This window comes from Dermacentor andersoni, chromosome 2 (assembly GCF_023375885.2).
Source record: "Dermacentor andersoni chromosome 2, qqDerAnde1_hic_scaffold, whole genome shotgun sequence".
Lineage (NCBI taxonomy): Eukaryota > Metazoa > Arthropoda > Arachnida > Ixodida > Ixodidae > Dermacentor > Dermacentor andersoni.
Window position 1 is genome coordinate 76,819,962 of NC_092815.1, and position 17,163 is coordinate 76,837,124.

Genomic DNA, 17,163 nt, shown 5'->3' on the forward strand with positions numbered 1-17,163 from the left:
AAACTATTGTGGTAGTAGTCCTCCAGCATGAAGCGACAGCCATCAATGCGGAGATCCTGCTGCCGAGTGGGTACCGACAGCCTGACGCACTTGTTGCCTTGCAGAGGGACATTATGTTGCAGCTTGAAATGTTGCCAATCGCTAGGTTTGCAGCCGACAACACAACAAGGGCGATTCATAATCCTTGCGAAAAGAAGCGTTGAGACACACTGGCCATGCAGCTTGCGTAAACACGGAGCATGTTTTAACACAAGCAGAGGACAATTGCTGTGTGCGCCAGAAGTGTAGTGATAAATTGACAAGTATTCTTATTCTGTGACATTTTAATTTGTAAAAACAAGTTTATGAATGCTCGAACTACTACAAATAACATTTGTTAACCATAAAGTTAGAAAATATTATTGACGCAATGTGAGCGGCCAATTGGGGGCAAAGCTCACCTGACTGAAGTCATGCATGCCCGCGACGGAGATGGTAACATGGGGCTGAAAACTCAGGGGAGCAGTGCCGCTGCGATCGGTAGTGATGCACATATTTAAAATTTTAGAACAAATTACACGCTTTATGCAGACCACTTAAATGTGTTGCTTAATGATCAGAAGGACATACCCTAACAACTCCATATGCTTGTACAAAATTGTCAAAATAATTTCACCGTCCCTTTAACTGGCAAAAAAGATGTGTAACTGTGTTTCGTCACTTTTTGTGTTTTTGATTGCGAACGTTAGTGACCAGACCAGGTGTGTAAAATGGGATTGTATCAACAAGGTTCTACTGTGCCTGTACACATATATGTACACATCATATGCTTCACATGCATAACTTATACATACTGGATACATACAAATCTACAAAGAGGAACTGACATGTTTATTGTGCAGAAAGATTCTTTAATAGTTTATTTGACAAGCTCTGGAATGCAATAACCACTGTAATTTGGTTACTTTGATGCACGACACGTTACAAGCACTCTTGTGGTACAATAAAGTAAAAAAACAATTTGAGGAAATATAGGAATTGCTGACAGCGGAGCAAACTGCAGATTTTCACCCAGTGCTGGCACTAGCTGCACGTGATAGGTGGTTTTCTTGAATCTGGTGTACTGAGCAGCAGACAAGCTCCAGTTGTGGTCTTGCAGAAGACAGATTTTTGTGCTAGTTTGTTGATGATGCTGTTGTCTTTTCTTCTGACTGTTCCTGTAGTGGAAAAATGGCAAGAAAGGGCTCAATAATGAGTGACTTCTTCATATCACATTGAACTTAGCACAGGGCTCTGCTTTAGGTAACATCTTTTTTTAACTTTAGGCTTGCTGAAATTAAACAGTCGCTGGAAAATTGCAAAACGCAAATTCTGCAAATAGAATAACAGCCACATCCCTGTGAAAGCTTTTTGTTTCTTTATTTAACCCACTCTGTAGCCATGGACAAGCTCAGCTTGGCAATGGTATTTTTTGATTTTCTTGCAGCTTTCATTTTCTCACACAATACTGTCAAGCCCCACCCATGCAAAAATGGTTAAGATCTTGCACACAAACATTTAAAATATTCTTAACATTTTTTTTAGAGTTCTGTGATAAAAAGAAAACGGAACTACTTTTGGTCTTAAAGTATCAGCAAGATGAAAAAAACAAGTGTGTATCCTTCCTTAGAATAATGTGCAAGCAGCGCATACACACAAGATATGGTTACGTTACACGTGGGAATATTGAGTGTCACAATGGCTCAGGAAGGCACTTGAACATCACAATACAACCAGCACCAGATTTGCAATTATTTTCAGACACATTTGGTGCAGAAAAAGAAAAGTGTTAAAAGGTTTGCCATTGCTTGGGAAATCCTATGAGTGCTTAATAGTAGTTAGAAAGCCACTTCTATTGCTCCAAACAGAAAAGAAAACAAGTTAAAGAGACATTTAATATCTGTCATTATCTTTAAACCTTGTTATCAAAGTATCAGCCTTCTTGTGTGTGTGTGCGCGCTATTCATTCATTAAAAAAACTACTACACCACGGTTTCTTAGGAAGCAACATCATGGTAATATTTCAATACTTAAGCAGCTTTTGAAAGATCACTATGATGTTGCTTCTTAAGAAACCGTGGTGTATTCATTACTTATAGGGCCCGTCACCAGGCCACAGAGCAAACTTCGGTTATATGCTGGCAGTTGTTACGTGTCTTCTAGGGAGCATTATGCAGCAAAAATTTATCAAATCGGCTTATTAATAGCCGAGATAGAAATATTTTAGTGCCACGAATCCATGATTTCAGGATGTGAGCTTCACTGCAGACATAGATGCTCTCTCCACTTGCTCCGCCTAGCCTCCGCAAGTGAAATTCCTTTCCTGCATTCTCCCATACCGGAGCTCGAGGATCACGTGACACATATGTCACATACACCTTCATTTTATTTTTCTCCTTACTTTTTTGTGGTGCAGCGCACTTCCACTGACGCCGTCGTGCAAGAGCTGTTGTGATTGTCTCGTTTCGCACAGTGCACAATTTTGCATGTGCATGAGGACACCTGACTAGCGGTATAAGTCAGAGCTACACGAATACTGAGGCAGACACAAGCGGATCACAGCATGATCACATGCTGGAGCACGGTAGAAAATGACAGTTTTGGTGTCTGTGCGTGTGACTGCGTGATGTGGGAACAAGCAGACAAAACGGAGGTACATCTCTCTTGCTGCGGTGCAAAGTAAGACAAATACACGCTGACATTTGGTGTGTGCGTTGTATTATTTCTCTAAGTTTTAATTAGTCTATTCAAGCAACATATTACACAAATAGCATGTTGCCTTGAATAATTCTCAAAGTCATGTGTCACCACGAACGATGTCACAGCAAAAACATGTGTACGTAGGCACACTAGCACGTGTATGTCACCCTATGGCTTGTAGCGCGGCGGCAGCAAAGAGAATGGCAAACAGCGTTCGGTTTGAAGTTTCAGATCTTTCTGCAGCGCGTGGTGATGTTATACTTTGCACACACAATAGTTATCGCACATTGTATGCATTGCACTTGTCAGCTCAAAATGGCCAGACCTGGTGAGGGGCCCTCTAAGCAGCTTTTACCCACCGTGGAAGCTTAGTGAATATGGTGTTGGGCTGTTAAGCACGAGGTTGTGGGATCGAATGCCGGCCTCGGCGGCCGCATTTTGATGAGGGCATAATGCAAAACCACAATGCAAGAACACCTGTGTACTTAGATTTAGGTGCACGTTAAAGAACCCTAGGTGGTTCAAATTTCCGGAGTCCCCTTCACTACGGCGTGCCTCATAATCAGATCGTGATTTTGGCATGTAAAACCCCATAATTTTATTTTTTTCTTAATTAAACAGCTTTTATTTTTTTGTCTGCTTGTTCTACAAAATATTTCGTGCTGTTCTCTTGGCAAGGCTCCCATGTTCTCAAACTTTTCATTCCTCTATGTGAAGGTGGAGCAGTCATGTATACTGACGTGTCCCCTGAGGATGAGCTTTGAAGGTGTTGGCGGCTACCAGTTTGACATCTACAGGTGCATGAAGGAACACAATCAGTGAGTCCATCACTCTGGCCAGCTAGTGATTATGTAAGACACTACCACGGGCTGCACAAGTTATAGAAGAAGTGACAAATGAATTATTCACATCACACAACAGGGGTGGACGCACTATAAAGTCTCGGAAATGACAAAACATTGCAAACTCAAATCCTGTTTGTACAGTAAAATCTTACCGATACTTATGGATCATATCTTTGTTCTCATGGGAAATCATATATTTTTTTTTTTTTTTTGCATCAACTTGGCGAGCAACGTTCTGCTTGTAAACCACTGTGTATTCTGGTATAACAGTCGAGCCAATTAAACAGCCCTGCCATATTTAATGAGCTAACATGTTTGCAGGCCACTCGGTATGCACTCATGGTCTCAGGCAGTACTGTTGTCACAAGAGCAATACTATATGCATTACCTACATTCCGAAGCTATTGGCATTATTGCACTTTGGGTGTGGAAAATTATGTGGAAAGGTGCGTTTTATTTTTCAAATATGTTTGCTTCACACCTTGGTTGCAGTATGCATCTCTAGAGGCTCATATCTCTGCTAAATCAAATACACTTTACATACTATTTGCCATGCATATGTATGCCTCATGTATTGACTTCATGTGTTTTGCCAAAATGTTGATGCATCAAATGTCAAGTGCATGAGAAAGAATCGCATCAGCCCATGACTACAATCTAACCACAGTGACGTTTAAAATCCAACTCTTTTAAAATCCAAATCCAATTGGTGGCACTGCTCTTTGTGAGCAGTGCCACCGATGATGGCTCTATGCAAGTGTCGAACCATTTTTCGTTTCCATGCTTTACATGTAAGCACTCATTTCCAGTCTCATCATTGTTCACAACAAAGTGCCTCCGCATTTTATCAGTTTTATAAATAAATATCATTGTAGCATTGCAAACTATTGTTCTAAAAAAAAAAGAAAGAAAAGAGAGGGCAGAGTACAAGGTTACCAGAGCTTTTACAGTTTATTACACTTATAACAATGCTGACAATTTACATTATAAAGGCCAATTTCACAAGCTCTTAATATATACCCTGCAGTCTTAAGCATATGTGATATATAACCAGAGTACACAATAGTAGTAAACTTCTTGCCCCTTATTCCTGAGTAATTTCATGTTACCATTGGTTTGTAAGAACAGGAACCAGACAATGACAAACAATTCCTACAAACAAAAAAGGTTGGCGCGGTCAGCTCTGTCATGGACAATATATCATGGACCAAACAGTTCTATCAATGTGCTTAGGTCACGTGACAAAAATGTTGGTTTTTCCCAGCCAGCGACAGAAGAAGAAATAACATGAGGCAACCACCTTTCTTTTTTTTTACTTACACCTCGCTGTTTTTCTAACTTCTTTATGAAGGCCTTGTCCAACTCTTCACAACGGTCAGTCACAGAATCAAGCGCGATCTTGATTGCGTCTTCATCCTGCACAAAGTAAAGGTAAAGGCAAGTTCAGCAAGATGACTGCCACTTCTTTCTTTCAAAGCCAATGGCCTTATGAGCATACAAAAACAAAGCCATCCCACAATTCGTGTCTATGTTTTGCAGCTGTAGGTTAGTTTGATTTATGCAAATCTCTGCTAATACCCTGGCTATGCAGCTGCAACAACAATAACAGAAAGTAAAGATTAGGGTGAAAAAGCTGTAAAAAATTTCATGCCCCCTCGTTGTACGGAGGCAACAGACTTTGGACCAATGCTATTTAAGTGGTCAGTTTCGGTTTAGCTTTGGGACAATAACACAGCTCAAACAAATAATTGAAAACTGCGAAGTAGTCTTTCATCCTGATCTGTGAAGAATGCATGATACATATTGCAGATCTGCTGTGGCCTAGCTTCCTAGAGCAGAAGCAGCAAGTCAAACTATGGTTCGCATGAATACACGGAAGAATAAACGAAAAGGAAATGACATTAAACTGGCTAATTTAACATACCATTTTAAATCGTTCTGGTCTGCTGTTGTGCCCTCACCATTGAGCTTCAGGTGCCAACATTTTAACTTTTCGCTCCTGCCTCTGACCTAATGTTTACAGAATGCTACTCCCTATGCAATACAGTTTAACAGTAGCACACAAATGTCTGGCATTAATAAATGCCCATTATTTTCAGTGTATAATTGTTGTGCATGGAGACGAGAAAGAATGTAGATCAAATTTCATAAAACTTACATGTGGCATTTATCCAAAGGTAAAATTAATTAAATTAAATTTTTTTTGTGCCAGAACCACTTTCTGTTGATGAGGCACGGCGTAGTGGAGGACTACGCAAATTTCCCACCTGGGGTTCTTTAACGTGCACCTAAATCTAAGTACACAGGTGTGTTCGCATTTCGCCCCCATCGAAATGCGGCCACCGTGGCTGGGATTTGATCCCGCGACCTCGTGCTCAGCAGCCCACCACCATAGCCACTGAGCAACCATGGCGGGTGTTATCCAAAGGTAATGCAAAGCAACAAAGGCCCACAGGAGTTACTGAAAATGAAAGTGTAATTTAAATTAGTGTATTTACTCAAGTGTAATCTACCTTTGATTGTATTTTACAGTTTGGGAGAGAAACAGCAATTTGTTATCACTAAAGGAAGGGAAGATTTAGACTCCACCTATTGCTGTTTTTGTTTTGGAATTGATTCCAATGTGCATGTCATAGTGTAATGAATTTTCCGAAAGAAATGACTGCACATTAGCATAGAGCAAGCACCGTGTGGCACCTTTTTTCCCAGGGTGTCACCCTGCCAAATGTGGTAATCAGGAGGCTAGCACAGATGGATTGTTAGGTGAAGGCAAATTAAATGACATCTCAAATCAGTGAAACAATAATGTAATGAAAGGCTTTGGACTAACCGGTGGTAGGTCAAGTGTGGGCAGCGCGTTTTCAACTTCCTTTATCCGTAGCTCAAGTCTGTGGAGCTTCTGAAGAGAAAAAGCAATGTAATGCAATGAGAAATATACTTGAAAATAGCTGTTACAACTAATTGGCCTTGTATAACTGTTGAGGGGAATTAGTACACACTGTTCTTCCTGTGTGTGCATAATTTTTTTGTGCAAGTTCTTCTCAAAAGTAATGCAGTGAGAATTTAAGGCAACAAAAAAGCAGGCACCTGAATGGTACTGCAGACAGAGTTTGCTGTCTCCTTTTTGACTCTTCCTAGGCTTCACGCTCATACATGCAGGTTGTCCTCTATATAATATAAAGCTTGCATTCAGCAGCTTCATGTAGGTCACAAGTACGTCAGAATGTAATAGAAACATCTACTGCTATCTTTACAGGGCCTCGGCAGGGTTTTCCTCCTGGTAAGGTAAGTTGATTACTTTAGTTCATTACTCATGTAGCTTTACAGGGAAAGTAAAGGGAAACGTTAAGGCTAGCTAGCCCTGAAATTCTCTGAAAAGCTTGTTGTGTAACCAATACAGTCACACCTCAGTCAAATTTTGCAGTAATAAGTTGATTATTAGAAGAGAAAATTAAGGCCAAATTTGAATTTTTATATTTTGCACTGAAACCCCAGTGACATCAAAGTGACGTCACAAATCTTATTGCTTTCTTTTAGCCATTTTTGGCTTAGTAAAAGTTCTTGAAACTTGCTGAATGCAGCCTTCGGCTCTTCTATAATACAATGCGGACTATAACCAATACAACATTAACTACGCTCTATTAGACCTAGTCGAAATCTGTGATGTCACGGTGGTCTGGCAAGAGAACTTCAATACGGCATCACCATTTGTTTTGTTGTTGCGTAATTTCTGGCTTACCAAGCCTTTTCTCACGGTAAGGGTGGCTTCTTTGGCACTGTACTAGGGTACTAATACAGCACAAGTAATTTTCTCTTTAGTGTCCCTTTAATGATACCCAATTTTATGAAATTTCCAATTAGGTGAAAAAATTTCAATCGTCTGACGCATTCACAGGCCCCCTTAATGGGCTGAAAATCTTGTAACAACATAGTGGACTCAACGTCTTGTCTGATTTAGTGATGTGTTGGGGAGAAATAGGGGCGTACCGGGTTTTAGTTGAAATGACACGCACAGTGACCTGTTAAAATAGTTTGCCGTACCTATGCAGGAACCCAAGACACTCTCAACATGCCCACTGTCCTCAATAAGTGTACACACAGGCAAAAAATTATAGCTCTTGCCACCTTTTTTTCCCCTTCTAATATGTTATTCATAGTAGTACAAGTTTTGCAATGCAGCAAAGTTTTTGATTCAACAAAGTGCTTATCGGGTCCCATCAGTTTGCTAAATCAAGGTTTACCTGGGTAAATTTCTCTCTCTCGCGCACGCATACGCACACACACACAAACAAAATTTGGAGGACGCTTAAGCTTTGCCTTTAAGAGTGGAACGCAATAGCTTTCAAAGATCCCCGACTGCTTGTCACGCTTCACAGCAACTGCAGCTTTCTAGCAGATGCGTGAAGCTGAGCGTGACGCTGTTGTTCCAGGGAACTGAGCCGCTCGGAAACGGGGTTTGTGTTTGAGTTTCTGCGTAACAGAATTATGTTTTCTGGTATATTCAAATTAAACTCCCAAGCTATCATGTCTGTAGGTTGTGTTTAGGTTGTACTTTACAATTTTTTCTGACGTATTTCACTTTGAGGAATTCAGTTAGTTCAGTAACACATGTGCGCCACGTGGAGAGCCTGCATGATTGTGGGTCGGAATGATTTTTCGCCGAGCGACATCCTACGCTGACATCAAATTTTTTGCAACATGGGGCCCTTAACGCTATTGCATTAAAAACTATGTTAAAGACAGCAAATCACCCAAGAAAACAAGTGGCAGTGTGTCATCCACATGGTATAGCACAGGAATGCTGCACTGAGCCAGCAATCTTGGAGGTCATGCTATGTCAGGCGCTACCACCCTAGTAACCTTGGAGGACCACATAGTGAGGCCGACGCTCCTGCAAATCAAGCTAACAAGTGCACCAGTAAGGTTTTTCGCAGCGAAATCTAATCATCATAGCTTACATGATTTTTCTCATTCAAATGCACTGTCTGTTATTATAAGTAGAGTTGCTGTATATAGTTGACTTAGTATATAATTAATATAGGTACACTGGGTGCTCGCTTTGCGGAGCATATGCAGTAACTCTAATTGTCCGTGGTTGATTGCCATGCATCAATTAGAAACAACACCAAGACAAAGGAGGCTGGATCCACGTTTCTAAGGTGCTGGTGCAAATACTATCCATAGTTCGTGTCATCTTCGTGTTTACCTAAAGTTCTGTCCGTTGTAAAAGTTAATCTTCCGGAGACTTAGGGGCCATTGAACCACCACTTCAGCTTGATTTAGTATCTGCCTTTAATCCCCTTTTAAACAATGCGTGGCTTGTATTTCAAAAAAGTTTCAAAGAACTTTTGGAATTTTGGAAATCTAGGTCAGTTGTACTTGTGTCAAGTGAAAACATCAACTCCCAAGAAGCCAACAACAGAGTTGATAGTGAAACATGTGACAATGTGTACCTTGGAGATAGAAATGACGTGGTCTAGGTCGGGCATTTTTTTGCTGCTGACTGGACTTTCCTGAAAGAGTCAACAATGAATAAATCACTGAGCATGTACAATCGCAAGATTTCGCACTGTGCATGCAAATTGCACAAGCAAAGGCAGCTTATGCATAATCAGGACTGGATTATTTTCACTTACATGAAGCATGTCTTACCTTCAGCTTGGTCACTTTTGACCTGTATTTCATCTCGTGTCTTTTCCACCTTCTAAGTTTGCATTCCTCATCTGCTGCTGTAGTATGCATGTCTTTGTTGGCCACATCCAACCTTTGTAGCATGGATGAGCAACAAGAAGGAACTTTTATTGAAATGATGTTCTAGCCACTGCCTAAATTAAAGCAAGTTTTTAGCACTTACAAGTGTTGCTCCATCGTATGGGTGAGCTGTTCGATATTTGCAACATCGTCTTGCAGCTCAGATTGCTGGACCTGCAGTTCTTCACGTTGTTGGCAAAGCCTTACAAGCTTTTTTCCAAAGCTGTGATACAGAAAGTTAGAGATTGGCATTTAGATAAGACAATGCCAATGTAAAAGTTGAACAGCTTGTGTGTTCACTTGTGATAGTAACTTTTGATTAGGTGTGCTTTACTTTCATGTTTCTTTTCTTCTGATCAAGCTTTATATGGCTACAACTTCTTTACAGCAATGCAGTTGGATCAATAAAGTGCTGCCCCTTGTTGGCTGGCAGTCTAAGTTGGCCAAATGTACATTAGTGAAAATTTACCTGAAAAAAAAAAAAAAAAAAAGCCCTAACTATGATAACCCATTGCAGCCTGATTACCACAGGCAATTAGCGTAAATTTCTCACCTTTCAGAGTCCAAATCATGACAGTCTAGAAGGGTTCCTGCATGTGCCAGATCTTTAAGGGTGCTGCGTGCCTCTTTGGGCAATTGTTCTGGTGCAATGTTTCCAGCTCGGAGACCAGCTTCTAGGTTTTCAGCTGTAGCGTAAACATCATCCATCATAATAAATCAGAGAGCACTTTTGTGGAAATCCACAATCAAATTAAATCCATAGTAAGGCCTGCTCTCTCTAGCTTAATGTAGTAGGCCCTCGTTAAAATGAAATTTGTGTTATTCAAAATGTTGCTTTATTCGAAGTTTGTGATACTGATCAGATTGCATGCAATTTTAGATTATTATTATAAGTGGAGTGGCACTGGACAATGGTTAATGCGAAACGGGAAATCTGCACAAGATTGCTTGATGCAAAAAATTTTATGAGCTTGTGTGTTTCGTTATGCGGTCACCTGATAAACAAGTACACATGTTAGTATGAACCTGGAGGAGCAAAGAGAGCTGCGAAGGCCTTTCCACCACGTGGTGGCAGATCTTTGGGACTAACCATATCAAGTGACGATAACCAACATACAACACAGCTGCACACGTGTGTTGGAAGATGTTCGCCATTGTGATGTTGCCACTGTTGAGTGGCTTTGCTCCAATATAATGTGTTATGCTTCGGCGCTATTGGAATGCAAGTCCCACCCTACTTTAGGTCATTTAAAGCCCCTTCATTTTAACAAAATAGTGCTTATAACCAAGTACATTTCCTGTCCTGATGACTTTGTTAAAATAAGGGTCAACTGTAGCACTAGCTTATTCTGTAAAAAATGTTAAGTTCTTGGCTCACCAATAGGAACTGAGTGGCTTGATTGCATCAGAATCTTACTTATTTTGTCACCAAGACATGGCTATCATGGCTGTTGACTTACTGATTCATGATTTTTTTTTTTTCCCTGGGATCCTGTGTAGCACAGACACTGTAGTGAAGGACTTCAGATTAATTTTTACCATCTGAGGTTCTTTAGCATGCACCTAAGTCTAAGTACAGTTGCAGGAAATAGGAACACTGAATTTGTTTGAATGCTATTAGCAGTGTTAGGACATGCCACACACTTCCCGGTATCTATCTCTGCCCGGATATAACAGTCTTCCTCGCATACCAACTTGGGCCGTTGGCTATGTGCCACTGAGCCTCTTCAATTGGTCGTGATGGACTATGCAGGACTGTCCGAGATGCTGCATATGCAACACTCACTGGCTGAAAGCACTGCCTCGGGCAGTTGAAGGCTGTCAGGGACGGGTAATCAATGAGGTCCACTGGGTATGTGCAGCTCTTCAATGAACCTCTCTGACACCAGCTTCTGTCACTACATATGTGCCAGTCTTCAATTAACCTCTCTTATGCCGACTTAGGCCCTTGGGTATGTGACGCTCTTCATAACCTTCATCATAATATATAAAGCGTATCACCACCGATTACACACCAATCATAACATAGATTGCTAATTGCATCAATTTGCCAATCAACTCCAGACTGTAGATACGACGCTGTTTTTAAAATTTTATAATATAAAACGATTACTCATGATGTGTGGATTCGAATCTAACACATTAATATGTAATTAGTAGCTTGTGTCTTGAACGTTTAATCTGATTGAACGCTTTCATGTGGCGCATGCATCTTCATCTGTTACAGCCTCTTGAAAGCAGGACTGTTGCAAGGCTTTGGGAGGTAAACGAGCATTTTTGCAATTCGCCCACAATGAAATGTGGTCATTGTGTCCCAGCAGCAGCAAATGCACCGGCTTAACTCGTGATATTTTATTGCGATAGCAATTATATGGACACTCCAGGCTCATTTCTGCCGTCGCCGTGAGGTTCCGTATGAGTGAAAGCATGTGAGGGTGAGCCAACGAACGTGGATCAATCTTGTGTGCACGAGCGAGGAACGCTGCCAAGATGTGTGCCCTCTACTGTGGCGCATGAGGCAGGCGACCACGTTAATTGTGGGCACTGTAGTAGACGCCTCTGGCGGATGCTGTATGGACGCGCTGCCGGCGCCCTCATGTTCAAAGTGATCTGCAATCTTTGCAACGTGCACATAGTGCCGGTAGCTTCGTATGCACGGAGGCCAATTAGCTTGAGACTGCTGCCGCGATTCCTAACTCCAGTGTTTTCACAGACACTTTCCACTGTCATCAAGCGCGATCTGTTCATGTTTACCTGTGCACACATGACACTGTGTTAAAACATGTTGACGGGTTGGTTGGTTTGAATCCATGATAGAATGTGTAAGCATGACTCAATGAGGACGTAGAAAGAAGCAGACACACAAAGACAGCACTGTCTCTGTGCGTCTGTTTCTTTCTACGTCCTCATTGAGTCACGCTCACACATTCTATCATTGTTAATTTAGTTAGTGACCGAATGTTTACAAGTTTATATGACCGATAAAACTACTATCTTTACTTTGTACAGCTGTCCACTAGTTTGCTACCGCAATCGGTGCCTCGCCTTTCGGGCAGAATGCCACTTCGCTGCCACCTAGCTAATAGAAAAATATTTTTAAAAATTGGCAGTATACAAACATGCACAATGAACACTAGAGCTGGTAAACGGTACTCTCGGTCAAAAGCATTTATTCACGATTCTGGTATTGGGGGAGGGGGGCGGTACTAAATTGTGAGATGTAGATCTCTCTCTCTCCATATGTACGTGTGTGTGTGTGCGTATATATATATATATATATATATATATATATATATATATATATATATATATATATATAATCACAGGGGACCCTGATCATGAGAAGGAAATTTACAGAATAATAAAAATTGGTTGGAGTGCATACGGTAGGCATTACCAAATCCTGACTGGCAGCTTACCACTATCGTTAAAAAGAAAAGTGTACAATCACTGCATTCTACTGGTGCTAACATAAAAGGCAGAAACCTGGAGGTTAGCTACTAAGTTCGAGAACACGTTAAGGACCACGCAAAGAGCGATGGAATGAAAGATGTTAGACATAACATTAAGAGACAGGAAGAGAATGGTGTGGATCAGAGAGCAAATGATTAAAAAAATTTAATGATGAAGTGTTACGTGCCAAACCACATTCTGATTATGAGGCACGCCGTAGTGGGGGACTCCGGAAATTTGGACCACCTGGGGTTCTTTAATGTGCACCTAAATCTAAGTACATGGGTGTCCTTGCATTTTGCCCCCATTGAAATGCTGCTGCCATGGCCAGGAAGAGAGCATATGTAGCTGATATTCTAGTTGACATTAAGAGAAAAAAATGGAGCTGGGTAGATCACGTAGGTCATGTAATGCATAGGGTAGATAACGGGTGGAGCATTAGATTTACAGAATGGGTGACAAGGGAAGCGCAGTGGAGGATGGCAGAAAACTAGGTGGGGTGATGAAATTAGGAAATTTGCAGGTGTAAGTTGAAATTGGCTACCTCAAGACAGGGGTAATTGGAGATCGCAGGGAGCGGTCTTCGTCCTGCAGTGGATGTAAAAATAGGCTGATGATGATATATATATATATATATATGTATGTAGATAGAGAGAGAGTTTATTCTAAACTTCTTCCTTATTTGTACATTGTCATCAGCTGTATGTCTTTTCTTTTAAGTGCCTGTGTGTGATTATCATCATCGTGGACTGCTCTGTCTTTTCAGTGAGCCTTTTGGTTTGAGTAAACGGCTGTATGTACTACTGCCCCAATATATATATATATATATATATATATATATATATATATATATATATATATATATATATATATATATATATATATATATATATATATTGCAATAGAAATGGCTATGCGGGGTTAATTTGGAAGCATTGGCTGGCTGTTTATTCATTTTCAGGTGGGAACAGCGCTGAATACATGAACACAGCTGAAGGCACATGGAAAATGACATGTTGTGGTGTCTATCAGCTGATTTATTATAGCGACAAACAATCATTTAAATACACTAAAGTGAGTCATCAAAAGCATGAAAAAAGAGGCAGGGGTTGACCATCCGTACCCAATGGTGTAGGTGCATGGCATGAAGGGATTACGGTCACTGACCAAGTCTGATGAATAATCTGACGTTTCGGAACCGCGTACGGGTTCCTTGTTCACTGAATTGGACATGAAATCGTCGTCACTTATATAGCCAGCACGTGACGTAATGAACGTGCGTAAACGGCAGGCATAGTCCCTGGTGTCCGGTTCATTACCGGACACCAGGTAACACCGGTAAATGCGTCTGGTCCTAGGTTAGCAGATAAATATGCAATTTCCTTGTTGATAGCAAACCACATGGTGCACTGATACACTTCTCGTTCAATATTGCTATTGTATGGGCTCCAGATATTTTCCTGATCATTTAGTTGCTGTTTTTTTTTGCTAACACTTTCATTTCTTTTTTTTCAAAATTAGGCCAACCATACTTCCTACAATGTACACCCAGATGGCCACTGACTGCTTTGTCACGTTATGTCACATGGTATATGCCATTACATTCTACGTTACTTATCATAAATATAAATACTACAGCATATAATCTCTACTCAGCCTTTCGCTTCACATTACGTAGATATCAAGTACTGTTGATTCTGCCAAATCTTTTCCTTGTCTTTTCCCGCCTATCTGACATTTAGCAATGAGAAATGGGGTAGGGCGTCTCGTTCGGGATATATATATATATATATTTGGTGGAGGAGTGTCTGGCTTCTCCTAAGGGAGTGGGGTGTTACGTGCGTGTGTGTGCGTATATAAATCACTGAGGTGATCTCACTTTCAGCAGGCACTGTTTAACGCTCGTTAGTGAGGCGTCGGACCAGAAGACGCGTTCGCAGAAAAGTCGAGAACTGCTGGCAGTTGTAAACTAGAACATTCAAAGTCATGCGCTACCTTTTTTGACGAAAAACTTGGACCTTTCTTCCAGAACTTTAATTTGGTCACGCGCGTCCGCTTCTGCACCTTCTTGAAGAGTCATTAGCTTGCGCAAAGCGATGAACGTTTTTTCGTCCATTCTGAATTTGACATCTTTGTTGAGCATTTTGCGAAGCCAGGCTCTCACCTGAAAGCAGAATCGGAGAGTCAACATACAACACGTAGCAAGTTTATCGTTGCAAGTATGTCAAGTAAATAGAAAACCTGTTTCTCTTGCTCCCCTCGAGTAGCGTCCTCGGCTAGTTCGGAACTACTGTCCATATTTTGGAACAGATATTACTTTTATCTTACTCGACAGCAATCATATATCTATGTTTTTGATGAAACAGTGCAGACACCGGTCGCCTGCTACGATACGAACACCCCGCCTGTCGACTGAACCGATGACCACAGAGCAGATAGAACTGATGGAACCATTGAACCTGCGAATGTTACAGTTCTGACGATGATGATAGCTGTATCTATGAACTGAATAAAAACATGAAAAGCCTTAAATTATTTTTACGTATGCAATATTTCAATAGTTGCGCAGTAAAGTTATTTTTATTTTTAACATTCAATGACGCTCGATTGATGCAAAGGCGCTGCACGTTCTTTTGCTTCAAGCAGTTTTCAGTTACATTATTTATCCATCATTACGATGGCACGCGCATGCGTAAATAGAATAATTGTCGTGACGTCACTTTGTGGAGTTGGCAAGGTCGCGGAAAAAGGGAGATGTGGTAATTTTGGCATGTTTATGTATTCCTCGAATTGGGCTATTATAACAGTCCGAAATAACGGCTCACAATTCGTTATGGAAAGCCTTCACTGATCCGCCTGAAGCTCCACCAGAGAGCATAGCCTCACCACAGCACGCACTGCTCGTTGCAGTACTTCGTTCTGCCCGAACGGTCTTGAGTCATCCAACGGGTGTTTCAGATGTAAACGTAAACACGAAAATGTTGAATTTGCAACCTGGTTCCTGCTTGGGTGTTGGTCGCGGGGATGTTTAGCTCGCACGACTGGGTTGCTTGTTCTGATCGCCTACTAATCGCGGAACAAGTTGGGTGAGGCGTCGTCGTCGCTTCTCGCATCTTTCAACGGCGTAGCTCCCAGAGCAAGGTCGCGATGATCAGTGCCGGGCCGTCAAAGTAGGCTGCGTCGCTTGCCGCTGCCCGCATTTAATTCCGACCAGCCATTTGAGAGAGGGCTCCCTGTCCCAACGGTTGCTGCATGCAAAAACGCGACTGTGAGGCGAGCCGGCTCGGCTTCTCCACTTGCTGTGATCGACGTAGTATATATGCACCTGTCGTCACAACCAGTCTTCACCTCCTTGCCTGCTTGCGCACACAACCGGAGCACTTTTATTTTTGTTTAATTATCTCGACTCCAGTAATCACGGTGATATTCAAGGAATCGCGGCGTAATTGGAGATTCATCGCAGTGTGCCTCAATTTTAACGAAAATACCTCCGTTCGAGGGCGGAACTCCCGGGAAGATGATCGTTCTGACGTCGACAGCGAAGTGCAGGGCGATATAGTGCTGCAGGCCATATGGATGTGCTCTAACACGTGCGGCGATGTAGATATTATGCTGCGTCTTATCAAAGCCGCTTCGTTTATGGTGTGTTCTACTTTTCTTGGCGAACGTTTCGTTTCGTTCTCTTTGATCGTGCCTAGGTGCTGACCTCGGAAGACTGCACGAACAAACCCCGCCGACATGTCGTTCGGCAGTACGCTAGGCATTCTTGACCTCTTTGAGAAGGAGGACCCCTTCCTCAAAGATACCGGCGGCCTGTTCACCAGCGAACTTCCCGACGCCGGATTGTTGGTCTGTGTCTGTTTTACTTTCTGTTTGTTTGACCTATGCGGTATGGGAGCGTCTTTGGGCGTAATGTCACTGAAAAGCGGTACCGGCTGTTTCCATCAGATGCACGTGGCCTGATTCCATGCACCTCCGTGCAACATGTGATCAACGCTGTGCGCGTGGCGCATTACGATGACAAATCCTGCTCGTTAGCACGAAACAGCACCGACATCTCAAGAGAATGTTTGCTAATTTAGGCTTTAGTACATATTACGTAGTGCCTCATAATTAAATCGTAGTTTTTCAGCACATGAAACCCCAGAATTCATGTGAAATAGTTCGTATCTTTAGGACAATGGAATTTGCTGATGCAAAATGTGCCGACTACTTGGGCATGCTACACCTACCACTGTGTTTTGATGTTTTTGCCAGCCATGTACCATTTGTGGATCTATTTGATACCATGCTTGATCATTGGCTGTTGGTTTTTTATGCGGAAGTCCTTCTGTGGGGTTCTTGATTGGAACATGTCATGTGGCAGCATATGTAATATCCTGCTATGTTTACTTAG

The 17,163-nt window shown here is 41.7% G+C and overlaps 2 protein-coding genes across 6 annotated transcripts in view; one reads left to right on the forward strand and one right to left on the reverse strand.

The window, feature by feature from the left end:
• Positions 1-849: 849 nt before the first annotated feature.
• Positions 850-15,238, reverse strand: LOC126542081 (uncharacterized). The gene is made up of 9 exons (XM_050189081.3): positions 15,009-15,238; positions 14,763-14,931; positions 9,868-10,000; positions 9,418-9,537; positions 9,216-9,327; positions 9,017-9,076; positions 6,394-6,462; positions 4,884-4,979; positions 850-1,196 (listed from the first exon to the last, which is right to left on the reverse strand). The coding sequence occupies exons 1-9, from the start codon at positions 15,063-15,065 to the stop codon at positions 1,155-1,157; spliced, it is 858 nt and encodes a 285-aa protein (XP_050045038.1). The 5' UTR covers positions 15,066-15,238; the 3' UTR covers positions 850-1,154.
• Positions 6,824-17,163, forward strand: part of LOC126542069 (uncharacterized) — a 36,044-nt gene continuing 25,704 nt past the window's right edge. For 2 of the 5 annotated variants that reach the window (XM_050189062.3, XM_050189065.2), the window contains exons 1-2: positions 15,430-15,526; positions 16,466-16,616. In XM_050189062.3, the coding sequence (XP_050045019.1) occupies positions 16,506-16,616 (111 nt within the window). In that variant the 5' untranslated portion in view covers positions 15,430-15,526; positions 16,466-16,505. The other 3 variants (XM_055076945.2, XM_050189064.3, XM_055076946.2) reach the window with 3 other exon arrangements.